The sequence below is a fragment of the Apiospora hydei genome, assembly GCF_038363865.1.
Source record: "Apiospora hydei strain CBS 114990 chromosome Unknown utg000004l_segment0_segment0, whole genome shotgun sequence".
Lineage (NCBI taxonomy): Eukaryota > Fungi > Ascomycota > Sordariomycetes > Amphisphaeriales > Apiosporaceae > Apiospora > Apiospora hydei.
Window position 1 is genome coordinate 6,743,019 of NW_027117363.1, and position 25,357 is coordinate 6,768,375.

At 53.7% G+C, this 25,357-nt stretch overlaps 9 protein-coding genes across 9 annotated transcripts; 4 read left to right on the plus strand and 5 right to left on the minus strand.

The window, feature by feature from the left end:
• Positions 1 to 353: 353 nt before the first annotated feature.
• On the plus strand, positions 354 to 975 carry PG997_004646 (uncharacterized protein; the record flags this gene model as incomplete). The annotated part of the gene is made up of 2 exons (XM_066808961.1): positions 354 to 521; positions 562 to 975. 2 exons carry the CDS (start codon positions 354 to 356, stop codon positions 973 to 975), a joined length of 582 nt encoding a protein of 193 aa, XP_066672579.1.
• Positions 976 to 1,766: 791 nt separating this feature from the next.
• On the minus strand, positions 1,767 to 3,639 carry PG997_004647 (AMP-binding enzyme; the record flags this gene model as incomplete). The annotated part of the gene is made up of 5 exons (XM_066808962.1): positions 1,767 to 1,853; positions 1,962 to 2,833; positions 2,931 to 2,967; positions 3,026 to 3,050; positions 3,116 to 3,639. Coding segments are annotated over 5 exons (1,545 nt in total), but the record flags the coding sequence as incomplete, so codon positions are not given.
• A 577-nt stretch (positions 3,640 to 4,216) lies between these two features.
• PG997_004648 (uncharacterized protein) lies at positions 4,217 to 6,211 on the plus strand (the record flags this gene model as incomplete). The annotated part of the gene is made up of 3 exons (XM_066808963.1): positions 4,217 to 4,236; positions 4,595 to 5,211; positions 5,277 to 6,211. 3 exons carry the CDS (start codon positions 4,217 to 4,219, stop codon positions 6,209 to 6,211), a joined length of 1,572 nt encoding a protein of 523 aa, XP_066672581.1.
• Positions 6,212 to 7,600: 1,389 nt separating this feature from the next.
• Positions 7,601 to 8,859, minus strand: PG997_004649 (uncharacterized protein; the record flags this gene model as incomplete). The annotated part of the gene is made up of 3 exons (XM_066808964.1): positions 7,601 to 8,658; positions 8,679 to 8,747; positions 8,808 to 8,859. 3 exons carry the CDS (start codon positions 8,857 to 8,859, stop codon positions 7,601 to 7,603), a joined length of 1,179 nt encoding a protein of 392 aa, XP_066672582.1.
• Positions 8,860 to 13,971: 5,112 nt separating this feature from the next.
• PG997_004650 (uncharacterized protein) lies at positions 13,972 to 14,316 on the minus strand (the record flags this gene model as incomplete). Its single annotated transcript, XM_066808965.1, has 2 exons — positions 13,972 to 14,081; positions 14,235 to 14,316. The coding sequence occupies 2 exons, from the start codon at positions 14,314 to 14,316 to the stop codon at positions 13,972 to 13,974; spliced, it is 192 nt and encodes a 63-aa protein (XP_066672583.1).
• A 962-nt stretch (positions 14,317 to 15,278) lies between these two features.
• Positions 15,279 to 16,345, minus strand: PG997_004651 (DNA glycosylase; the record flags this gene model as incomplete). Its single annotated transcript, XM_066808966.1, has 2 exons — positions 15,279 to 15,637; positions 15,712 to 16,345. 2 exons carry the CDS (start codon positions 16,343 to 16,345, stop codon positions 15,279 to 15,281), a joined length of 993 nt encoding a protein of 330 aa, XP_066672584.1.
• A 2,092-nt stretch (positions 16,346 to 18,437) lies between these two features.
• Positions 18,438 to 19,905, plus strand: PG997_004652 (uncharacterized protein; the record flags this gene model as incomplete). Its single annotated transcript, XM_066808967.1, has 5 exons — positions 18,438 to 18,610; positions 18,683 to 19,311; positions 19,370 to 19,420; positions 19,484 to 19,564; positions 19,622 to 19,905. 5 exons carry the CDS (start codon positions 18,438 to 18,440, stop codon positions 19,903 to 19,905), a joined length of 1,218 nt encoding a protein of 405 aa, XP_066672585.1.
• Positions 19,906 to 21,313: 1,408 nt separating this feature from the next.
• On the minus strand, positions 21,314 to 21,983 carry PG997_004653 (uncharacterized protein; the record flags this gene model as incomplete). The annotated part of the gene is made up of 3 exons (XM_066808968.1): positions 21,314 to 21,409; positions 21,550 to 21,712; positions 21,865 to 21,983. 3 exons carry the CDS (start codon positions 21,981 to 21,983, stop codon positions 21,314 to 21,316), a joined length of 378 nt encoding a protein of 125 aa, XP_066672586.1.
• A 1,483-nt stretch (positions 21,984 to 23,466) lies between these two features.
• PG997_004654 (uncharacterized protein) lies at positions 23,467 to 24,573 on the plus strand (the record flags this gene model as incomplete). Its single annotated transcript, XM_066808969.1, has 1 exon — positions 23,467 to 24,573. The coding sequence occupies one exon, from the start codon at positions 23,467 to 23,469 to the stop codon at positions 24,571 to 24,573; it is 1,107 nt and encodes a 368-aa protein (XP_066672587.1).
• Between the last annotated feature and the right edge of the window lie 784 nt (positions 24,574 to 25,357).

Here is a 25,357-nt window from a genome sequence, read left to right on the forward strand (position 1 = left end):
CCTGCAACAAGCTCAACTCGTGGTTGGCTGGATATAAGCTTCTCGGCCTGCTGCTTGGCTCTCCTTGCAGCCAGGCTTTCGCTCCCTACCAACCTACCAACCCTCATAAATACCTCTCCCCGTCTATCCCCTCCCCTGAGACATGCAGAACTCTCGACACTTTTGACAGGAAACCTTACTTGCCATACATACGACTCATTCTTAACCAACTCTTACCTGACATCCGAATATCGAGACCCGTCGCCGTCGTCGTTGCAACGAACAGACAGATTAGACCGGCTTTCTCTCTCTCACACACTCACGCCCGCGCAAAGAAAGAACCGCCTTCTCTCGCACGCACAAACACAAACACCATGGCCATTTCCCACCAGTTCCAGGACTACCCGGCCCAGGTCGTGATCAAGTCCTTCGTCACAAAGCCGCTGGAGCTCACCTCCCCCCACGCTGCAGCTGGCGAACTCCTTCCCCTCATCGCCCATAATTCCCCACAGCCGCTATCCCGCCTCCTCCACACTCGCGTCGTACGACGAGGCCTACGAGTCATACGATGATGATTCCGAGTACGACGACGACGACGACACCCGATCTGTCTTCTCGGACTGCGGGTCCGTCGTCTCCTCGGTCTCGAGCGCGCCCGAGGACGAGGCAGAGCCCTTCCAGGTCATCGACTACAGCAGCGGCTTCGCCGTCCCCGTCATGGTCTACGCCTCCCTCGAGCAGGCGGTGCGCCTGTCCACGCAGCGGGCCGAGGCCGAGGTCCGCCGGCAGGAGGCAATGATCAACGAAGTCCACACCGTTGCTTCTACTCCTACTACGCGCTCACCCTCCTCCTTCTCCTCGCCACAGCCGCCGCCCTTTACGCCAGGAGCGGCAGCCGTAGAAACTATCGATTCTGTCAACTGGAACTCACCAGGCGCAGCCAGCACCTATGCCGAATGGGATGAGGACGAGGACGCCTTTTTCTCCATGGGCTGATTTCCCTCTGTCCAGCAAATGCACTCCTCTCACTGTACTACTCTCAACTCAACTGCCGCGACGATTTATTTTTTATATGGCAACAGTGGCATCATCAAGCCACCACCACTTCTGAGGGAGGGTGGTGCAGGGTTGTAAGCTGCAAGCTGCATGCAGCATGACACGACATGACACGACCTCTGACACGAAATCAATTTTTTCAATGGCGAAGCGAACAGCGCAACAATTTTCCAAAACCACAGGCATTTTCGGGAGTTTATCCTTCATTTTTCATTTTTACTTTTTTATTTCTCCGGATCCTTTCAAATCGATTGGATCACGGTCGGGGCGGCGTTTCTTGGTGGTGGGACGATTATGGTGTTCATGGTTGGATGGTCCCAAGGGCTTTGGAGAACATATCATACCTGTATTGGTTATCAAAAACCCCCCAATTGCCTACCTCACAGCCCGGGGCCGCTCTTACTTGCCACCATTGCATGAGCGCGCCCGAGATCTGGTGCAAGAGTTTTTGGAGTTTTGCAGGGGGTAAAAGCTAAAAAAGATACCCCTCTCTTACTGCTTGTCAGTAGTATAAACCACACATACAAATCAATGAAGCATACATTTATGCACACGTATATATTTTGCATGTCTTTTACATGCAAGTGATCATTATCTATAACTTTTGACTCGTAACCTCTTAAGCAATGTATCCGAGAGGACCTCACCTCTTCTCATAGTCCACTCATGTTCTATACATGTTCGGAGAAAGCCGTATCAGACACTGTAGAATATCATCGTTCCTCTTACAGCTGGGACTGCTTTAGCATTGTGTCGGCTACAATGCGCCTCTGGATCTTGCCGGTGGCCGTCTTGGGCATGACTTCGGTGAAGTAGATCTGCATTTGTTATAATCGACATGGTCAGTTATTTTTCACTCAGGCCAAAATAAAAAGGGGGCAGCTATCATTATATGCAGAAAATCTCCCGCGACGCAGCAAACTCACCTGTTTCGGGATCTTGAACTTGGCCACCTTCTCGGCCATCCACGTACGCAACTCGGCCTGCTCCAGCTTCTCGCCGGCCTTGAGCACGACGGCGACGCCAATGTCCTGGCCATACAGCTCGTCGGGGATGGCAAAGCTGACGGCCTCGGAGACGGTGGGGTGGCGCGTGAGGACGTTGTCAAGCTCGATGGGGCTGATCTTCTCGCCGCCCTTGTTGATGAGCTCCTTGATGCGGCCGGTGATGACCACGTAGCCGTCCTCGTCGAGGCGGCCCTGGTCGCCCGTGCGGAAGAAGCCCGACGGGCTGTGGAACGAGGACGCGTTGGCGTCCGGGTTGTTGAGGTAGCCCTTCGTGACGTTGGGGCCGCGAATGCAAATCTCGCCCTCGCCGCCCTGGGGCACCTCGTCGCCGACGTCGTTCAGGATCTTGACCTCGACGCCCTGGCCCAGGCCGACGGTGCCGGGCTTGCGCTGCGCCGGCGGCAGAGGGTTCGACGTCATCTGGTGGGCGGCCTCGGTCATGGCGTAGGCCTCGAGCACGGGCGCGTGGAAGGTGGCCTCGAGCTTCTCAAAGACGGCGGGCGACAGCGGTGAGGAGCAGGACCGAATGAAGCGGATCTGCGGCAGCGGGTCGGGGATGGGCGACCTGAGGAGGATCTGGTGGATCGTGGGCACGGCCGTGTACCAGTTCGCCTTGTGCTCAACAAAGTCGGCCCAGAACTCGGACGCCGAGAACCTGGTCGGCACCACCACGGAACCACCGGTAGACAGCGGCGAGAGGAGAGCGCACAGGAGTCCATGGACGTGGAAAAGGGGCATGACCAGCATGGTGCGATCCTCGGTAGTGAGCTGGTAGGTACCACGGATGTTCTCTGAGGTCTCATATTAGTCTATTGACCCCCTAACTCCGACCATATATGACAGGTCGTGGAGAACTTCAGCAGGCAAAACAAAGCATTGAGTACTCACCCATAGTTCGAGTCAAGTTGCCGTGTGTCAATGGCACCTACAACTAACATTAGTGTCCCTGTTCACCTGGATTCGAGGATCAGGGCCGGACTTACGGCTTTGGGTCGCCCGGTAGTTCCACTAAGCAGCGGAGGACGAGGATCAGTATCAATGCCAATTTAGTGCCCGCAACGGAGGTTGTTTACCTTGTGTGTAGGACGAGGGCGATGTCGTCGACCTGCGCTTCGAGCGCCTTCTCTTCCGCCTTGCCCTTCAACTGACCGTACTCCTTGACGTCCAGCGCCACCTCCTTCTTCACGTCGTCCCAGTAGGACTCGGCAATGGCTGCATTGTACTTCTTGGCGGCGAGGACAGCGGCCGTGTTGGCCTCATAGGCGCCGTGGGGCACGAGGACGATGGCGGACTTGAGGTCGTCGATATAGAACTCGAACTCCTCTTGCTTGTAGGCCGGGTTCAAGGGGGCGGCGATGGCCCGCTGCCATGAGGTCGCAAGGAAGGAGACGATGAACTCGTACGAGTTCACCGTGGCAATGGAGACGGCCGAGGCGTGGCCGATGCCGAGGGCGGCCAGCTTGCGCTGGTAGGAGAGGCACTCTTTTTGGAGGTCGCCGTAGGTGACAGTGAGGGCACTGGGTTTGGAGGGAACTATGACGGCGACGGCATTGGCATCGCCGCGGATCTCGGAACAGAGGGTTGGGCTGGTCGACATGGTGGCTGTTTGTATAGGGTTGTATAGAGCTCCTGGCTAGCTAGATGCAGTTCGAGACTAAGACGGCAAATGGCTCAAGCTAACAAGTAGGTATGTACGTAGCAAGTATACGAGGGGTAGTTGAGGAGGGGATTCAGGCCAGGCGACTGTGCCTTCTAGTAGTAGCAGTACAAGCTTCGGTGTCTTGGGTGTCTGTCTACAAGAGTAAGAGAACAGGGAAGATGGATCTCTAATCTATTAACACGTCAACAATCCAGTGGCCGGGTAGATAAGAAGGAAGGGGAATCTCAGATCGGAAGGCAAATCGGCATAGCGAAGATGTCGCAATCCGGGTCCTTAAGTAAGTATACTGGGCCCTCAGTTGGGACGATGAGACCTTGTCAGGTCCTGCTTCGGCTGTCGGACGATCCCGTCGTAAGTTTGTTACACAATACCTTGGAAATACCTATACCACGGCTCTCTGGCCCCAAGCTGCTGCTTAGGCGGTCAGCTTCCCAAAAAGCACGGCAATGGGCAACCGACGTAGCGAAGCGTGGCCTTGCATGCGCGTACACTTCCAACAAAATTCATGCCGAGAATGGGGCGCATTGCAGCGCTGTAGGCAAGACCGGCTACTCGGGTTCGACAGGCCTGGGTTTGGGGGTCTTGGGGGGGTTAGGTACCTGTTTGGCGCTGTTGGGTTGGCTGGGATCGGTTGTAACGGCCTGCAGGATGGCACATGATCCCTGCACCCCCAAGCTTAGAGCTCCATTGCCAAGATAGCGAGGCTCCGTTCGAACAAATCAATTCCAGAAGCTCCCCAATTCCGGCTTCGTCATACTGGCTGCCACCATTGCGCCCATTCGAGGACCACCGACGGACGGCCTTGATATCTACCTGACTTACGCACACCTGGTCGTCCAACGCCTCTGCCCTGCCATGTCGGAACAACAACCGCCTCCCCCGCCGCGGCCAGGCGGTGGCGGCCTGTCTCTCTACGCCGACCTGCTCGACCCCCGGCCGACTCCTCTGCCTCCATCTCGCGCGCCCCCGTCGTCTCGCACGAAGCCCTGAGCGCAGTCAAAGACCAAGAGGCCGCGGCGGCAGCTTCCAAGAAGCCCCTCGTCAATCCCGCGCTGCACTTTCAGCCCATCAGGCGCCCGCAACAGAAGACGGCGCAAAAGCCCAAGGTCGGCTTTCCCAAAGCCCCACCCGCTGGAGCTGCTGCTGCTGCTGGTACGAATAATGCGCCAGCCGCGGCCAACAACGCACCGCCGCCAGTCAAGAGCTCACTCGCCGACTGGGCTGCGACTGAGGACGACGACTGGATGTACACCGGCGAGGAGAAGCGGTCGAGAGGCGGCCGGAAGAAGAAGAAGAAGGCCAAGGATGCCGCGCCCGTCGAGACCGATTGGGACGAGATCTACGACCCTTCCAGGCCGACCAACGTAGACGAGTATCTGCGCAGCGATGAGCGGATACGGGAGGTTCAGGAATGGAAGGCATTACTGTACCGGCATAGACGCCCGGCCAAGAGACAGTCCAGCTGGAGTAGCAGCGATGACGGCGGCGGCAACGACAGGCCCATGGCAAGTAAGTTGGGCCTCTTATATCTTCTCTCGTCTCACGTCTATATACTAATGCTATCTCTGCTCCAGACCAGTTTGCGCCGCCAAACTCATACGCCTTCGCCCCACCGCCCAGGTCACCACCGCGCGCTACTATACCAGATGACAAGACCGGTGACGATGCATATGCGCGTCGACTGGCTCTGTCTCAGGGAGTGGCTGTCCCTCCACCTCCACCGCCCTCGTCCCATGCGCCTCCTCCACCTCCGCCATCCAATTCATCAAACGCGGCATCTGCGCCGCCGCCTCCACCACCCGAACCCGATGTCTCTACCATCTCTCGGGCGCCCGTGCGCTATGTACAACCAGATCCTTCCCCTCCCGTGCCATCAGCACCGGAGAACGACGCGGAATCAATGGATGTGGACGAGCCAGAAGCCGCTGCTGCCGACGATGCGCCGCGCAGCAACCTTCCCGGCCAGAGAGGCTTTGCGGCCCGTCTCATGTCCAAGTACGGCTGGTCTAAGGGCCAAGGCCTCGGCGCAGACAACAGCGGTATCGCGCAGCCCCTGCGCGTACAGGTCGAGAAGCGACGCAAACGTCCCGACTCGGAGGGTGGCGGCTGGGCCGAACCAGGCGGCCGCGGCCGCATCATCGACGCATCCCGAAACAGCAACAAGAAGGCGGGCGGCAACGATGGCGATGCCCCCAGCAGAAGCGTCGGCAAGTTCGGCGCCCTCTCGCCCGTCATCGTGCTGCGCCGCATGCTCGACAACATCGAGGACCTGCAGCACGAGGTCGAGGAGGGGCTGGGCCAGGAGATTGGCGAGGAGTGCGGCGATAACTACGGCCGCGTGGAGCGGTTGTACATCGACGTGCAGGGCCATAACGTCTACATCAAGTTCGTGGACCAGGTGAGCGCGCTCCGGGCTGTCAATGCTTTAGACGGCCGCGTCTTCGCAGGCAGTGCCATTGAGCCGCAGTACTACGATCTGGAGGCCTTTGAGAAAGGAGTTTACGAATAGTAGGAAGGGGAAACGAGAACTGTTTCTTCACCAAGATTCACATATTCGACGACGTCGTGAAGCGATTTTTCATATTATTGATAGCGAAAGGGTTTTGGTAGCGTTGACCGCAATTTTAGTGCATGGATACTTCGTGGAACCACGTCGCCGACGAGGATATCTTTCCCGGTGGTCTTGGACGGCCAGATGGCGAGGCCGCCCGTTTACCGACCTGTTGGGATGAGACACACTGAGCACATGCAAGGTGGTCACCAGATCGCTGGCCGTCCACAAACAAACAACCAAGGTTCGTTTGTGGAAGGGTATGAATAAGCCCAACTGAGGTGTTCTCGATTCCGTATCTGCTCCGTCGCACACCCGTTATTTGCTTGGCATGGCACGCTGCCACTACACCGTACCCGCTCATGGTTCTCTCGTGCTCGTGCCCGTGCCTGTGCCCATGTAATGTAATGTATGCGTATATATGTGTGTTGTTTGGGTAGTGACCCCCGAGCGAACGGCCGACCTTGCTACGAAGGCGGTTTATGTCTTATTTGTACCCCTTGTTCGTGGGTGACAGTTACACCTGAAGTGCTGGATCTCACATTACACTGGACGAGTCTCTGCCTATGTAACAAGGGTGAACAGTACCACGGCAGCATGCCCAATGCCCAATACTTTTCTCGAAGCAGGCAAATAGTCGCCCGGACAAGGGGTAGGAGAGGGACTCCAGCTAAGAGCAACGCCCCCGTTCTGGTGCCATACATAGCTTTTTTTTACAACAGTAGAAGGCAGACCAATTTCGTGGTCGTGGTAATGCTTATATACAAAACTAGGGAGACATCTTTGGTGATATTCGAAACTCGAATAATCGGCCTACTAAAGATTATCACGAGTCATGGGATGAACTTGAACATACGAGTTACAACGATTCAATGGAGTATAGAAGAACAATGTGTTATTGTGTCCGTCTACCTGTGTTCTCACAATCTGATTTACAAGACATCTACCCTCCTACAACAGCATAATACACCACCACTCTCCCCTTCCCTTATCCATACAAACTCCCACCATCGCCATTCATTGCTCGACATACAACATCGAGCAACGCCAGTGCGCAATGCTCCGATTCATATATCATTTCTCGTTTCTGGGGACCAAGGTCGTAAAGGATGAGTGGCGTTCTGTTGGACGTAATCGAATACTTGAGAAACGTCACAGGGGCAACAGTGAAGCTTCGGTTACAGATGCGTCGGTATTAAGTCTAGTGGATCCTTGTACGTAGCCCAACTTGCAGACACGAGGCTAAAGAAATGACAATGACGAGAGTTCTGCATACACTGGAAGGGAAAGTTTGCAAACGCCTCCAAAATCCAAATCCCCAGCACTTTTTACTCGATTTGATCCTGTTTACAGGAAGAAGGTGACAAGGGCACCAACAGTGGCCAAGCTGAAGACGGTGGACATGCTCATGGACATGGAAGAAGCACTGCTCTTGTCGTCGCCGTCGCTGCCGTCGCTGCTGCCAGTGCTGGAGGTGTCGTTGTTGGCGTTCTGGTTGTTGCTGGTGCAGTCAATGTTGCCACCGTCACCGGCGACCTTGTTGCCAAGCTTCTTGAACTCATCGCAAGAGGACTGGATGTTCTCGGTAGAGGTGATCTGGAAGACACCACGGACATCGTCAAGGGCAGGGAGCTTGACATCATCGAAAGAGCCTCGGAGTCTGACGGCACCACCAATCATAGCCAGCTTGGGGAACGAGGTGAGCTTCTCAAGCGCGGTATTGTTGGCAATGGTGAAACCACCACCGACCTTGGTCAACTGAGGGAAGCTGATGTTCTTGACTTCGGAGTTGCCGACGAAAGACAGATCACCAGTCTGGATCTCAGTGAGGTTGAGGAGAGAGACAGACTCGAAGAAGTTGGAGTCGAAGCGGAGAGAGCCGTTGACGGTAGCCAGAGAGGGGCTGGAGTACTCGGTGACGTTAGAGATAGTAGCATTGGCAAGCCACTCAATGTTGGGCATCTCGACGCTCAGCTTCAGGCCGTTGGCGTTGATGTTGAGGAGGTTGCTCAAGCTCTTGATGCTGGAAGTGAACTTGGTGAGGAACTTGTTGTTGTTGATGTCCAAATCCTTAACAGTCTCGACGTTGATACCCTCCAAGCTGCTCAGACGGGTATCGGAGATGATAACCGTGTCGGCCTTCTTAACACCCTCGGAGCCAAAGTTGAGGGCAGTAAGACCGTTCAGAGACAGGAACTTGAGGCTGCCGACCGAGTTCAGCGAGGTGAAAGCCAGGTTGGAAAGCTGAGTAGCGTTCTGAAGGCGGAACTCCTTGCCGATCGAGGTCAGCGAACCAGCCTTAAGGCTGATGATCTGGCCGTTGTTTTCGCAAGTCAGGTCGCCACCAATCTGGGACAGCTTGCCGAAGTCGAGCTCGGCATCGCCGGGGTAACAGTAACGCTGCCCTTAACGGTCTTGCAGTTACCGAGCTGGGTAGCATCGCCGGAGGAAGAGATCTTGATGAGATCGTCCTTGCAGTCGAACGCCATGGCGCCTGTGAATGAACTGTTAATTGTTGAAAAAGCACGGCGGCGATTAGGTTGTCAAGACTTACCAGTGGCCATGCCGACGGCGGCAATAGCCGAAACGATTTGCTTGGTGAACATCTTGATAAACTGTTCGTCAAAAACGCTTGGTCAGTTTTATTTCTTCGGAGACGCTGTGATGGGAGTTTGATGATGGAATGGTGAGGCGATTGATGAGTGCAAGCTTCCGCTGGTGAAACAGACTCAGCAACGATTGTGGGAATAAATATCTCGAAAAGTTGAGTGTAGTGTGCTCCAAAAATCAATGTTGACTTTGCTCGAAGGCAGTCGATTTTCCCGACTGGATCGGGTATGTTTGGGGGGGCGGAGGGAATGAATACAGGAGGATTGAATCAAAGGTGCGCCAGGCTCGCACAGCTTGAAGAAACTAGTTTCGCTTCAACGAGCAGGAGTCATTCGCAGCTGCCGATCAGGGCAAGAAAGAGCAACCAAATCATTGTGATTAGCAATGACTGCACCGCCGTTTGTTTACTACAACAATCGGTGGTGGTCGGGATGCTCCGGAGTTGTTATTGGAGACTTCCACAAAAAACAGCCCGTTGCTTCAACCGGAGCCATCCTGTTGACAATGCAGGCGATGTGGGAACGGCATTCCATAGCCACCAGGCAATAGACGACTGCAGATCGCATTTTCGATCAACGAGCAATGTCCATCCAGGAGTCTGCCCCTTGGATTCGCAACTCAACCGTGGCTCTGGACTCAATAGCCTGTGGGAGGAGATACTAGACCCCTTGGCGGCAGTTGACAATGGTTGTTGCTACGATGGGACGACTGGCTGTCTGTCATTCGCCAATGGCCGTTGACCCGACCGACAGCTCCCATCGTCCCCGCCACTGGCTAGCTATTGCACGCTAGAGAATTAGAGCCACAGTAGTGCATTCCTGGGCAAGGAAAGCGAAGCCGCGTTCCGGCATGGCATGGCAGTCCAGACCTTTGCAGGTCGTGACACCACCCCAAGAAAGCAGCTTCTGCGATGGGATAATATGCGGAACGCGCGTCGTCTCCCCATTTACTCTCCAAGTCGCCGTCCTGTTGCTTGCTGGCTCTGCTGCTGCTGGCTGCTTGCGAATACTAGGCATGATCGCCCTCTCGAACTTGTGTATGTGTATGTGTATGTGCAAGAGCAAACCCGTGATGGGATAGTTGCGTGAAGATGAAAACATGGATGTACAAACCTTTGCTGCTTTTTCTTACACCAAAAAAACCGGAACTGAAGTAGTACACTGATTGGAATTGACTCTTTTACTTCACAACCCCAAAAAGAATTACTCGTTTCGTGGTTCGGTCGATGTAGTTTTTGAGTTGAGTTGAGGATCGGGGTATCGGTTGTTGGGCGGTTCTTCGAGATGCGTTGGCGGAGATTGAGAGGTGAAGTTATTAAAGCGAGGAAGCTATGGAGCGAGTGCTCTTCCTCTGGTACTGGCAGGAATATCGACAAACGAATGAATCTGAAGGGGAAAACGGGAGGGAGAAAAGGTTTATGGAAGGAGGAAAGGTCAGTCACGTTCAGGAGAAGCCGAAACGTTTTGGAATTCAAGTGGCCTTTTGGGGATGGGAGGCCATGGGTAGAAAAATAAACCGGGCGGGTCTAAAGGGGGTGGGATCCAGGAACATGCAGGCGGGAGGGAGGGAGTCACTGGAGTGAGAGGGAAATGGGCAAATGGGCCTGGCAAATCGACGGGCCCTGGGGAGGGGGGACTTGCCCATCGCACCACCTGCGCCGCCCTCCCACAAGTACCGCTACCTAGCACCCATAAGAGCACATGAAATCTAATCCTCCACTATGCAAGGGTGCGTGCTTTAGAAGAGGTCAGGTACTGCAACATTATTCTGATTGATTGCACTGTACCTTGGCCCTGCTGAACTGAGCCCGGCCGAGGTGGGCTTCAATATCTTTGCCTCCCCTGCCTACATGTACCTACATACTTATGCTATCCTGCCGGGCCCGCCTAGGAGTATTTTCTTTGTACGAAATTTGACACCGGGCAGTCATTTTAGCAGGCCCGACAAGCCTCCAGTGCTCGTTGGCAACGACCAACAGAAAACGGCGGTTTGGTGGCGCGGCGACATCCTGTGAGTTCAAAAGAGGCCAGAAAAACGAATCGCTCGGTTTTACTGTATCGGCGGCCATCATTCTATCTTTGGAGGCAAGCATTGGGCTGGGCTGGAGGAACCAAACAGCCAAGGCCGAAGCAGTCGAGTCAACAAGCCTGCCCGGGGGCGTGTGCTCTGGTGTGTGTATGGTGTGCGTGTGTGTGTTGGTCTCCCACAGTGTCGCAGCTTTCATATCAACATCTGCAATTGGCGAGATTACTTCCTCTTGCATCCCCGACCCCCGTCTCGTCTGGGTAGGTACATACAGACATACATTACATGCTGATGTTAAATAGCGGGGTCTGTTAGAGAGGGTTGCTAGGTTCAGTGTTGCTGGGGGCGCCGTCCAAGTAATGGGTACATCCATACACGACCCATCGAGCAGCAGCTCCGGCCGCACTCACTTCAATGTCGCTCGCTCTCCTTCACTCTGCCCACCCCCTGCCGATACTTTCCAGAAGTTGGATGGTATCGCCGTGTCGGTCGTTTTCCCTGCCTACCACAGCAGAAGAGCAGCGCAATTGCCAGCTCCTGGCTCGAGGATCGACTGGCCGGACCAGGTACGCCCCCACTCGCCGTGTTTCAATTGGCCTTGTTTTTGCTCAATCCACCTAACAATCTCGTACTGGCTGGGAAGACCTCGTTCCGTCCGTTCTGATTGCCGCTCAAATGGGTGTCGTTCGTTCTCCAGTGCTTTCACTCGTCTGCGCTGTCTGCCTTTCGTCCATTCGTCAATCTGCAACACCCACCTCCTTAGGTAAGAAGCAAGGTTATTTGGACGGTTGCTATTCCGGGAAAATACCTACGTTGGGTGGTCGGCTCCTGCCGGAATCGACTCCTCACAGCTTGTCTCCCCCTCTGTCACTACATATAACTACTAGCATCTATCATCATCTTTGGATACGATGCCTACCTACTTACTGTATCTTCTTTGTCTGGAGGAAACGAAGCTTGGAGGCTTTGCGCTGGCTTGCCTGTCATTACTCCGCTTGGGATACTCTGTAGCGTAGCAACGATCGACTGCGGTTAGCATACTGTAGGTTAGCAGCAGAGATTATGGCGAGAAGCCCATTTCCCGTACATGCCACCGGTATCAATCTCCGTTGCAGTGGCTTGCTGCACTGATATCCCACCTCAGCCAGTCAAAACTCGCCCTGCCGAGCCATCCTGGTCTGCCGCGTAAACGTCACATGCAGGATTTTCCAATCTGGTCAAGGCCATGTTGCCAAGCATTGGTGGATGGAGGCGTGCTTGCATTCAAAGAAGATGTTTGGAATGCTCTTTGCTTGGCCCAGAAACCTATTCACATACGATCTCTTTGCCCGCCCAGCCCACATGTTCGTATTTGCTGATACACAATCGGTGCTTTGGAGGAACCGATATCGAGAAAGCTTGGCGTTTCCCAGCAGCCTGTGCCGTAAAAAAGTGGCCTCTTACTAGTTGGTGGAAGAAAGAAGAAGAAGAAGAATGCATTGAAGCCGTCGGTTTGGATGACGACAGCACATCCTCCCTGCCTCGTGGGTGTCCTTCTCGCAAGACACCAACACCAACCAGTGCCTGACGAAGCTCCACGCCCCGGCCACAGGTTGGACCATTTCGAGCCATTGACGTGCTTGGGGCCTCTGGAGGTGGTATGCGGCGTGGCGGCTATCAAAGCTAGCTAATATGAGCCCCGGCTATGCATCAATCAACCAGCTCCACCCCTTTTTCCCTCCCGTTACCGGTAATGCATATTCTCCATAGCATATCTCTAGCCTGGCAGCTCGAGCTCGACACTATCCAAAATGCGTACACAAAGTCCACAATTGAATCAAGATTTGTTCTCGCGCGTCCAGGGCAACATGGACGGAGGAACTCATCGATCATCACCATAGTGTTACGGATATAGCCCGAGTCTAGCCTCCTCTAGCTTGTGGTTGGGCGAGAGCCAAGAGCCTACGTCCATCTCGCTCCGCTGGCCTCTGGTAACGAGATGGGGATGTTCAATGACATGGGTTAGCTGCAGTAGCGTCGAAGGATAGCCTCCCGTCCTCGGGTCTGCGTTGGCTGGCAACGAGGCAACCTGCTTTGCCAGTTTGTCTTCGCTTGATTAAGCCGTCCTCAATCCGATACATTCAGGCGACGGGATGGTATCCTTCTGATCTCTTGTATGCGGCACATTACAGATGCATCTCCAACAGCCGAAAGCCAGAGATAGATATGCTTGCCAACTGCCAATTGCCAACGCCAAGGCTTTGCCAAAAGGTTCGGCTCGACCTACTCTATTATGTCTATTATGCATGCGTTGTGGCAATCAAAAACACGGACGTGACTGTCTGAGAGCCTGTCCCATACTCTGGATGGAATATTGTCGTCGCGAACCCGACTACCCGTCTTTATTATCCTCGAGTTAGAATGCATCCGTAGGTACGAATGAAATGTCGGATCGGTCGGCAGTCATGGAGTGAATCGTGCAACGCGTTGGAGAGGTTATTCCCGCCTGACCTCTCACCACACGAGCTATCGACCAACTAAAGTCGGCGTACAGCAAGTCTTCGTTTTCAGCCAGTGGCAACACTTGCACGCCAGTTAGCTCTTGCCTATTCCGGTAGGTGATGCATCTCCCTTGCAAGCCGCCTGAAGTGTGGCACGAACACGAGGTCTCACACATCACAGCAAGTCGGCACGAGTCTGTTCTACCTGTCTGTCTGGGTAGGTAGGTAAGCCACCCAGCACAGCGTCTTACGAAATTCTACCAAATAAGCTTTTTTGCGAGATCTTGTCATAACGATTCGGTGCGTTATACAGATTGCAGGGGGGTTGGGCATTCCCTGTTGACTGACGACACTTTTTAGACAACAAAGCCGTGCTATCGTGGAATAAGTCAAAACCCCAAACACTTGCGACAGCATGTCAAACAAACTTCCCTGTCTTAGCAAGAACCCAATGGCCGGCCCAGCCTTCCCTGAAAAATAAGTTACGGGCGGCGTCTCTTTAGCAAAGGCACAGATTCGGACGAGTTTGACATTCTTTATTTTTATCCAAGAAGCAAGTGTTTCTTCCTCAAACTCGCGGCGTCCCCGTTTTTGTCTCCCTAGTCAAGGGGCTTCCTGGCTACCCGACGTCATCCATTCCGACTTTCCAGCCTTGGCGGCCCAGCCAGGCAAGCCGATGTTTACCAACAAAGCCAAGCCGCGTGGCCGCGGGACTGCGGGAGGTTTGAAGCCATACCTGCGAAATATATTTACGCATTGGAAGTCTATTGTTCGGGTACTTCTGTCGCGATTCCAATTATATCCGAACTACCAGCCACCTTCAGGCCAGACATGGCTCTTTATATGAGTACCATCTTACAACATACGTTCGTGGGTAGAGAGCGCTATGAACTGCACCTGGAAGTCCCGCTGCGGCCCACCGTCATCACCGCCGCTCGGTCGGCGCATGTGGGCTTTCCGGACGCTGTGCTGACAGCCAGGACGGATCTGTATCTACATCTGTAAAGTCGCCCTGCAAGTTGCTTTTAGCAGACTCCTTTTACTACTGCGGCATGGCTGGTCGGTCCTCTACTGGTTGGTCCTGACGACCACCACAACACAAACCTGAATCTCAGCATGCTGTGGAACTTCTTAACCGATCCCAAAGCTTGTCATGTCGACCATGCAGAAGCGAGGCATATTACCGAACACTGCCACTTCCCCCGCGCTACCAGGCTGCCTCCCGATAGGCAAACAAGTGGCAAATGAGGTAGATAGATTTGCGTGCGCTCTATGAGCAAACACAGCGAGGAGCGCATCGTATATCTGTGGTGAGTTCCCAGCCGCTTACAGGCCGGTCAATTATAGTGAGCGGATCACGTAGTCGCGTCACTGACTCCTGTGGTGTCATGGGCTGTGAAATCAACATATGCACAGCTGGGCCGTCCTCCAAACAGTGGAAAACAGAACCTTATTCGACCCCATTAAACAAACAAACAACGCCGCATTGCCTTCGCATCGAGCAACAATGTCTCCGATCGGAGTACAGCCACAGCAGACACGCGTGGTGTATCGTAGAGTCGCACAAGACGGCTGGCAGCTGGATGCCACAGCAGTTCCTTCTTACATGACTTGGCAAGCTTCATAGCACGGTACTATGGAAGCCATACTCAGTAGATAGTAGAAAACTTAAAGCAGAGCGTTGCCTCGGCTCAAATCGTATAGTGTACCTAGTATCATGCAGAGCCTGGAATGATGCCCAACTAAACACAAGGCGCGAAAGCTCAAGTGTTGGCCACTGTAAATTCGGGTGCCTCTGGCCCTCTATTCCATAGTGCTAACATCCGTCTCCTCGACTCGCCACATGTACCACATGAACACACTGCGGTAGGGAGCAAACCTCGCCGCCATCTCCTCCATCTCCTTCTCGCTCATGTACTTCCACTTGCCCCCTTGGACGCCTTCAGCTTGGCGATGTCGCGCCCCACGAAGGCCGCCATGCCGCGCTGGACGCCCAGGTCGCCGACCGAGAAGACGTCCATGCGCTTGAGCGCGAAGCACGCAAACATCTCGACGCTCCAGCGGCCCAGCCCGCGAACCGCCGTCAGCTTCTCCAGGACCTCCTCGTAGGGCGCGTCGGCCAGCATCTGCGCGCTCAGCTCGCCGGCGGCGAACTTCTCGGCCAGGCCCTGGACGTACTCGGCCTTGCGCTGCGAGAGCCCCGCCGTGTGGAGCGTCTCGAGCTTGGTCGCGGCCACCTGCGACGGGTGCGGGAACCGGCGGCGGCCGCCTGCCGTCGTTGTGGTGCTCTGGGTATTGGCGTCCGATGGGGACGACGTATCACCGCCAAAGAGGTCTACGAACCGCTGCTTGATCGCTTTATGGCGGCGCCCGAGACCTGCTGGGAGATAATGCCGCTGCAGAGCGACTCGAAGGGGTCGATCTTTTCGGCGAGCCCTTCGGGGCTGAAGACTCGGCAGTGGTTGGCCTTGATCAGCGGCTCCATCCGCGGGTCGGTCTTGATGAGGTGTGTGCAGGCCTCGTCCAGGATGTTGGCGGTAGTGGCTTTCACGCCGCTGGACTTTGTGGGCGAGAGGAACTCCACCTCTTTTGAGGCGACGACCCGGGATGTCTCCGGGGATAAGAGGGTCGCGTTCGTTGCATTTGGGTCAGCAAGCCGTCGTACGGCGGCAGGCCTGGGCTTGGGGGTGGTTCCAAGGACAGCCGGTTCACCGAGTAGTTTGGCATTGCTTGGAGTAGGGGTCGCTGGGGGAGGCCTAGCTATCCTAGCCTTCGTCTGCCGCTTGTTTGGCGTGGACGGAGCGGCCACCTCCGGGGTAGCTGTCGGGCTTCCTCCACCTTCCGTTCCCGCGGAAGGGCCCGCTGCGGCCTTTCTCTTACGTGACTTTTGAGCAGCGATCGGAGGCGGCGCTACAGTTTCAGCCAAAGGTTTAGCTTCGGCAACTGCGCTGAGCCTAGCAGACCTGCGTGTTGACATTCTTTGAGTTGTTGAAACGCCCTGGAAAGCCGTGGAAGCTGTAAGTCGACCCCGGAGTACACGAAGTTCAACAAGAGTGAGTGGAGCGGAATGCACTCGGATTGCCAGCTTCTCAAATGGTGCACAGCCTGGCCGGCTATAGCGAAGCGCCCTCTGACTTTGTAAGCGCTCAAAGCCGGGTGACGAGAGACTTCCGGCGATCAATTGGGCGTTGTAAGTCGCGATACTCAATGACGTCCTGGTGCGTGCGTTGGAGGTGATGCGGCTAACGACCATTAGGTATGAAGCCAGGTAGCATAGATGCCTTCGATGTCCAGATTTTGTCCAGATTTAGACCGGCATGTCACATTGAAAGACCATCAATACCAACATCATATGCGTACCTAGCATCTGGGGAATGTTTGTGTCAGAACTTGAGGATGTCATTTACGCCCTGCTTTGTCAGCAGATCTTGTCCGATGTCTGCCTAGCGAGATCGTCACAGCTTGGGGCAGGTCAAGGCTCATCCGAACCACCATATTCAATTGGTGGCGGCAGAACGGGAGCCAGGCACCAAGTCGACTGCTGTTCGAGGTCAGGCCAACCTGTCCCTTCTGGTCCTGTCCACCTTTTGATCGTTTATTTTTGTTTCTGTGGCTGAAAAACAGCGATGTCCTTGCAAAAAAGGCCCAGTGGCTACACGTACCCAAAGAAGATTATCACCATCTCTCCTTTATGCGTACATGTATGTGCCTCGGTGCTGTTACCTTATTTTGGCTGTTACCTCCGGCTCTAGGTGGTTTTTTTTCTCTGTCGCGCCACCCAATCAAAACTGGCTGCCCTCTGCAGAGGAACTCGCTGAATCTTCCCCATACCAAGGCCATCGCGTATGTTCGATTGGATCAATGCATCCAACGCACGACCTGACTTGGTTGACCACGCTTTATGGCAGGCACGACTGCCACTTACTTGCATCAAATGTACCTCATACTCCATGTAGGTACAGTGGTGACCTGGCTCGATCGCATTCATTAAATCAATAGGAACAGACAACAAACAGTAATTTGATGTGTGCTATGCCGTAGTAAGACTGTCTGTACCCAACCGACTTGCGAGACCTGGAAAGCGCGGAGGAAACTGGAGTTGATTAGAGTGCATACGGCGCCAGGTCGCTGGTGCATTTGCATTAGTGGATTGAGCCCGTAATGTCCCCATCCCAATCTATCTTTAATCTTGCCCGCAAAGTTAGACCTTCAATCTCGAAATCCCTGGCGCCAAGGCTCAACCTTTAGGCCCCTCGAGATTATTCTACGCACTGCTCTGATGCGCCTAACACCTAATAGTAATAGGTACGTGTGGACCGGGCCTCGAGTGGAGGAGGGAGTTTGAGGGATTGGTTGTTCACGAACTCTACTTGCCTGCCTACCTATGTATTGACCTATCTTCACAGCCTCTGGTGCAATTGCAAATAGGCCACCTATACACTGGCTGTTTGTCTTCTTCTCTCCCTCAATTGCTCTTCTATTCTTGCTCTTGGCGACCAGGACAGCTCGTCTCTCGGTCTCTTTGCTTGCTTCAATTCATACTTAGGTATCATTACAGCTTGGGTAAGTAAGTACCTAAGGTGTTTTCAATTTTCGGCATCTCTCTGCGCGGCCGGAAGAAGAGTGCGTGCAACTGATCAATCGGGACACCCATCTGGCAGAATACATGTAACACTGGGCTGCCAGCGCGTAATCCCGGTCACTCACTCGTATTCCCCGTTTCCTCCCTCCCTAGAGGGTTAGCAGCCAAAGGCCAAGGCCTAAACCAGGTGCTGTCTGTCCCTAGTCTCACAACCATCCGACCCTTCTATTCAGCTTGGACATTTATCCCCTGAAAAAACGAAGTTCTTGCTCAACGACAATACTGGACGGCTCCCATACATCACACTCCCTCGCATACCTACTTGCATTACCTATCGACACCGACACAAAGGTCGCGCCGGCTCGAATCGAACCTCCTCCTTTCGATCGACAGTCGTCCGATTCGACGACCTTCCCTCCTTTCCAGAATTCGCGTTTCGATAGGCTAAGGGTCGTGTCGGAAGGCCACCCTTAAGAGCTCGCCCACCATGCTTCTCCCCAAAGGTGGCATCACTTGGAAATCCGCAAAGTCCCAATTACCCCCAACGAGAGCGATATGGGTGTTCCTGACCAAGACGCGTTTCCTCGTCTCGGTCGCTCTCGCGGGCATCATCTTATTACTATGGCGCGGCATCAGGACGGGCGCCAATGAGATGCAAAGGTATTACAATCCCGACAGCTGGACAACAACACGCTGAACCCCCCTGGCTGACTTGACACCTTTTCGCGATAGCTTCTACTGCTGGGGCCCTTCGAAACCGCCCATGGACATGTCTGCGAATGAACACCATGCTTGGCATGCGCATATGCAAACTCCCGTAATCTTCAACCACCACGCCCCGATAGAAATCAACTCCTCCACAATCGAGCACGTCAATCTGAACCCCATCAAGTCCACGCGAAATGGGGCCGCAAACGAGGAGCGCGTTCTCATCCTCACCCCGCTCAAGGATGCTGCTCCATATCTGTCTAAATACTTTGAGCTCATCGCCGAGCTGACGTATCCCCACCACTTGATTGATCTGGGTTTCCTTGTGGGCGATTCGACCGATGATACCCTCGGAGTTCTGGCTATGGAACTGAAGCGCATCCAGGAGCGCCCGGATAAGGTTCCCTTCAACAGTGCCACGGTCGTTGAGAAAGATTTCGGCTCTCACCTCAGCCAGAATGTCGACGACAGACATGGTTTCGAAGCCCAAGGCCCGCGGCGCAAGGCCATGGGTAAGGCCAGGAACTATCTCCTATCAGCCACCCTCAAAGCCAACCATTCCTGGGTCTACTGGCGCGATGTTGATATCGTCGACAGCCCTGAGAAGATTCTGGAGGATTTCATTGCGCACGATCGAGACATTATTGTACCGAGTACGTCTACTCACGACCCCCATGCAGGTTAGGTTGAAGAAGCTAACATGTTTCACAGATATCTGGTTCCACCGCTATAACGAGAAAAGGGAGGACATCGAAGGACGATGTAAGTCCAGTTGGGGGAAAAGAAAATGAGGCTGAACCAGTCGGCTAACCTGCTATCGTACAGTCGACTACAACTCCTGGGTTGAATCCGAGAAGGCCTTGAAGCTTGCTTCCGGTTTGGATAAGAACGTCGTGCTCGCCGAAGGTAAGATATACCGTACGAAAGATGATACGTCATATGGCTAATCGCTGTGTTTCATAGGTTATAAGCAATACGACACTGGACGAAAGTACATGGCTAAAATGGGCGACTGGCGAAACAACAAGGACGACGAAATTGAGCTCGATGGTGTCGGTGGTGTCAGCATTCTTGTCAAGGCTGATGTCCACCGGTCGGGCATCAACTTCCCTTGCTATGCCTTCGAAAACCAAGCGGAAACCGAAGGCTTTGCTAAGATGGCGAAGCGCGCGGGCTACGGAGTTTACGGCCTGCCGAATTACGTCGTCTGGCATATCGATACCGATGAAAAGCCCGGTAATGCATAAACGGGAGCTGCTATTGCTTCTGTACTATTTCTTGTCTTATCCTATACTTCCTGTTTGTCCGATTGGGGACAGAATAGGAAACGTAATTACTGTACGAAAGCTTTATGATCCACGCATACAACATATCTACGCCTACTATTCAGCATTCGGCAACCCACATTGGCGGTCGAGCCCAAGAGGAGTTGGGGGAAGCACTCACTGCATTATTTTTTCATTCCAACCGCTGTCACCACCTGGAATTTGGTTCACAGTGGTTACGAAGCTGGACTGGGAAGATGGTCGCTCTTGTGTTGACTGGTCGATGACAACGACTCCAAGCTCTCAAATCTGATGAGTCGATCTTTCACACCCATCTGCCAAGTCGCTTTGTTTTCTTCATCGGCCGAGACCGAAGCGCATTAGATTTGTCTTTTTCTCCGTGTGCCTGGTGCGCTCCTGTATGCGCCAGGGGTGAGCACTCACAGGTCGTTTGGGGTTACAAACAAAGCTATCCGATAGAGTTTGGCTATATCATACAGCAGCAGAGTTTTGTGTGTCTTTTTGGATCCGGAGGGGGGTGGCGCGAACTGGCACGTGTATTTTGGGAGGGTGGTGGTGGTCGCGGTATACTACTACTATTCATGGGGTATTGGTTGAACATTGCTTTGCGAGGCTTGCCTCTCCTTTGGCCCTAGAAAGGAAGAGAGTGAGAGGCAATGGGAGGAGAAGCATGGGCGTATATAGGATATTGAGGACGGTGGGAATCCAGGCCAACCCAAACTACGCATTGGGAGACGCATGTGACACAGACAGGGTGAGACTAATTATACCAATATTGCACTTGCCTTGCCGCTTCTGTATACTATCTGACAATGCTTGTTTTGACATGACTGTTTGGAGGTTACCAGTTGTCTTCCAGGAGGGGTGACAGGGTTCTCAGTACAATGGCATGTTTCGGTTAATTCTCACGTCCCTAATATCAGAATGTCCATTATGCCCATCGAGGACGCATATCCATTGGTTACGCTTTGCGATTTCAGGTCCAGGGTTTGCAGAAAGCCAAATAGGAGTGGTTGAGGGGCGAGATGAGTAAATCCGCATGCAAATGAATAGGGAGTCGAAGCAGTCTATTGATGTATATAGCTCTCCTCTTCCACCTTCCACAGCTGCCAAAGGCGCGGTCTCATAGCACACCCAGGCAAGCTCCTCCTGCGTATTTCTTCTGCGGAGTATTTTGCGAGACAAAAACGGCGTTTTGGATGTCGTCACGGGTAGGTTCTCTATTTCCGGCCTATTGTACAAAGCTTGCTTGCTCGCTTCTGTCTTTAGTCTACACCTTCTCTCGGACCCATCCCAAGGTGCTGGCTGGATTCCAACCCACTTCTATCTTCCTTTGACACACTGCAAATCTGGGCGGCCGTAGTTTGATTTAGTGGTTCTTGATGATGGTCAGGGAGTCGAGGTCCTCCTTCTCCTTCTCCTCGGCCTTGAGCTGCTCAATGAGGGGCTTCAGGTACGGAGTGTCCTGTGAATTGACCCGAATTAGCATGCTGGTGAGCTCTTTCTGTCCTCCGAATTGCCCAATCTGTTCCAATGGGGGTATCTCGTTCTGGACTTGCTGCCGGATCCCCCGAAAGAAGGGGAATAGTAGGGGGCGAGTCTCACCTCCTCGGGCTTGGTCCACTGCTCCTTGGGCAGGATCTTGGCGGTAACGGAGCACTGCACCGCACGGCGGAGTCGGTAGACGCGGTCGTAGGCCTCCTGGGGCGGGAGGCGCTTGAGAGCCTTGAGGACCTGCTCGTCCTCCTCGAGGATCAAATCATCGGCCCTGTTCCAATCCCAAGATTTTCCGTAGTCAGCAAAGCGTGTTCCGCTCGTTCCTCCTCATTTCCTTTTCGAGTCCCAGCATCGATTGCGCATGGCGGGCGATCTCAATTGGCGGGTGCGGATTGGGGGAGGAATTCGGTAGAAAGGACGTACCTGAGGCCGAGCTGGCGGTAGCCGGCGGCGTTGGAGTACCAGTTGGCGACGGGCTTGAGCATGTTGCGCAACCAGGGGCGCTTCATGACAAAAGGCGCGAGACTCGGATAGGCAGACATGATGGCGGTAGGCAGGGGTTTGGTTGGGGTGAATTGATGTCTCGTCGTTCGAGTGAGTGATATTGTAGGTCCTTCAAAATCGCAGCTTCGTATCAAAGCTTCTACGGGTAGTCGGGGGATCCGCAAATTGAGCGCTGGGCGATGCGGCCAGCTGGCGGGCAGATGGCGGGGTCCTTTCAAAGTTCAATTGAAGCCAGTAGCCGAGCTACATGTCGGTTGTAGATTGATATCGGGTAAGGATTTGGGTGCATATCACTCCAGTATTACATTATTTTACGCCGTTAAAAATGAATCAGAAAAGAATACTGCATGTTGACTATTCCTCATTGTCCGAAGCTCATTGAATGAACGGTAATGGAATGACCAAGAGGTCCAAGTGGTGCTCGGTATACAACGCTTATTCTGTATAATGCGATTATCCCGCACTACGGCGAATACTGCATTATTCCATTATCGCATTGCGCCACAGGCGACGTGGGTGAGGTAAGCACGGAGAGAAAAGATCAGCAAGTCGGGTCCCTGCCAGTTATGCCAATTTTACCGGTTGCTGCCAATGCTGCCAATGCTACCAGGTACTATTCGCTATGCGACTTTTTTGATGAGATAGCGGAGCCGTTGCACGATGAGGTCACTTGCCTACACAGACCTGCCCTCGTGCGGGCTATGTGAATCCATAGTATTAGGTAGTCGTATTGATGTATACATACCTAGGTATGCAGCAACCAGCTGAACAACCGATGGAGATGAATCAAGATAAAACCAAAGCTTAACTGGCCATCTGGTAAGATAGATTGGATTTGGATTGATTGATTGCCTTTTTACCTAATAAATCCTCCGCCTCTGGGAAAACACCAATTCTCACCAACCTAACCTAGCTAAATTAGAAAACAGCCCGACAGTCGTCAAGTCTACTTCTCCTGATTCAGTAAATCGTCTTTTTTTTCCCCTTTCTTTTCCCGTTCCTGACATTCTCCTCGACTGTCGCACGCACGCTCCGGTAATCGCCGCAACCTGCCGGCACGCACATTGGATACATACATCAGGTACCCTGGTATCGACTTTATAGCGGTGCAGAAAAGAGCCGGGGAAGTGCTGGCGATTACCTCAGAAGCAAGCGCGAGCGAGTCCGGACTGCTTCTTCCAGCCCAGTAGTCGAAGTTGCACTCCGCACTTTCTACTCAACCGTCAATTACCTAGTTCACCTGCGCTACTACTCCAACAACCACCACCGCCAACTTTCACCCCTCACTCTCTGTTCCCGCCTCGCAACGCGCTCGCCGACTTTTCGCAGTGCAGCCAGCTCCTCCCGTCACTTCGCCAATGGCCTTCGTCACACGGTAACTTTCCTGTCGAAGCGGACTGGTGTGGGCTTCATCCCCCGCACACGCCGCACCGTCGCCGCCCCGAACCCGGTCAAACAGAGTATGGGATTTTGTTCTCTTCCGCTACATCGAACTCCCAGCCTACAGCAGGTTCGCCGGCCATGGCTTTGGACCGCCGTGATCTGACTCTGTTGCAGAATTGGACGATTAATGCCTCCGACACGCAGTTCAATGCTCTATCAGGCGCCATCGGTGGCTTCACGGCTGGCGTGGCCACCTGCCCCCTCGATGTGATCAAAACCAAGCTCCAGGCCCAGGGCGGCTTTGTCGCCATGTCCAAGTCGAAAGGAGGCCACCACCCTAGGATATACAATGGTCTAGTCGGGACAGCAAGAGTTATTTGGAAGCAGGAGGGTGTGCGCGGCATGTATCGAGGTCTGGGGCCAATCGTGCTGGGCTATTTACCGACATGGGCCGTGTGGTTCACCGTCTACAACGAAAGCAAAGACTACCTTACAAAGAAGGCAGAGGTTCGAAACCCGATCGCTGTCAACTTCTGCTCCTCCATAATCGCGGGTGCAAGCAGCACCATCGTGACCAACCCAATATGGGTTATCAAGACGAGGCTCATGTCCCAATCGGGCAGCAGCAGGCAACCGAAACCCACCAGTTCTCCCTGGCATTATCACTCGACGCTAGATGCCGCTCGCAAAATGTACTCCACGGAGGGATTCAGGTCTTTCTATTCAGGACTCGCGCCCGCTCTGCTGGGCCTTACACATGTTGCAGTGCAGTTCCCGGCATACGAGTTCCTGCGCAAGAAGTTCACCGGCCAAGGAATGGGCGAGACGAACGATAGTTTCAAAGACCAGTGGTTTGGCGTTTTGATGGCTTCGATAATGTCGAAAATTATGGCCAGCTCTGCGACCTATCCCCACGAAGTTATACGCACAAGGCTGCAGACACAACGAAGGCCAACCCCGGGAATAGAATACCTGCAGGGTCTAGGTGTTTCCGAGACTGCTAGTGGAGGGAAGGCAGGCCCCGATGGAATTCCGGAGCCGAAATATAGAGGCATCGTCAAGACTTTTCGCACCATCTTGGTGGAAGAGGGGGCTGGAGCCTTCTACGCGGGCATGGGTGTCAACATGGCGCGCGCCGTCCCCGCTGCGACAGTAACGATGATGACTTACGAGTTCGTGATGAAGACATTGCACCACGAAAAGAGCGAGGGTCAGCGAAAGAGAGCTTTAGTTATGGAGCCATGAATAAATCGAGGCAGCTGTACGTTACGACACGGTAGCATAGAGAAGGTGAACAGGTGTTTGTGAATTCGTGTAAGCGACTTTTATTTTAGCAATTATTCCCTCATATTCCTGCGGTTGTTCCGTATGCAAGTGCTTATCCACGTCGATCCTATTATCCAGTCCTTCTCTTTTTCATCCTTCTTCCGTATGCCAATGGACACCCTTTTTTGTCCCAATGCTAATTCCGTACACTGTAGGTATATATGTTGCCGAAAGGAAAGCGAATAATAATTAGACAGCATAGTTTTAGTACGGATGGGTTTGGAAGATAGGATACCCCTATAGCATAGGTGGACATATAAGGCCGGCTTGGAAAATCCAAAAATTTCATTACACACAGGTCACTCGGAGGGAGATGCTTGGGGAGCATTGGTGCGGCGCATGGTATCGGGTTGATATAGGAAGCAACCGAGGTGGCTGCTCATTATACTCGACATCGTGAGAGGAATCATCGTGTCTATCTCAGAATTATTAAGTTAGATATCTACCTTCATGTAAATGAGAATGTTCATCATGGTGACACAAGAAGACCGTAGAGACTGGGCGACTGGGTGGTCGCTCTATCCCCTTCCCTCCTCCCTCGTTTCCTCTTCTCTTCGGACCTCTTCTAGCTGTGGACTCGGCAGGGAAGTAGATCAGAGAGCCATGCTCCTGGCAGGTGGTGGTTGGTGTGAAGGAGTAGGCCAAGTACACAAGTGGGAAGTAGCGAGTGGCGGTGGTCTGGAGATTGCACACGAAGGCCGGA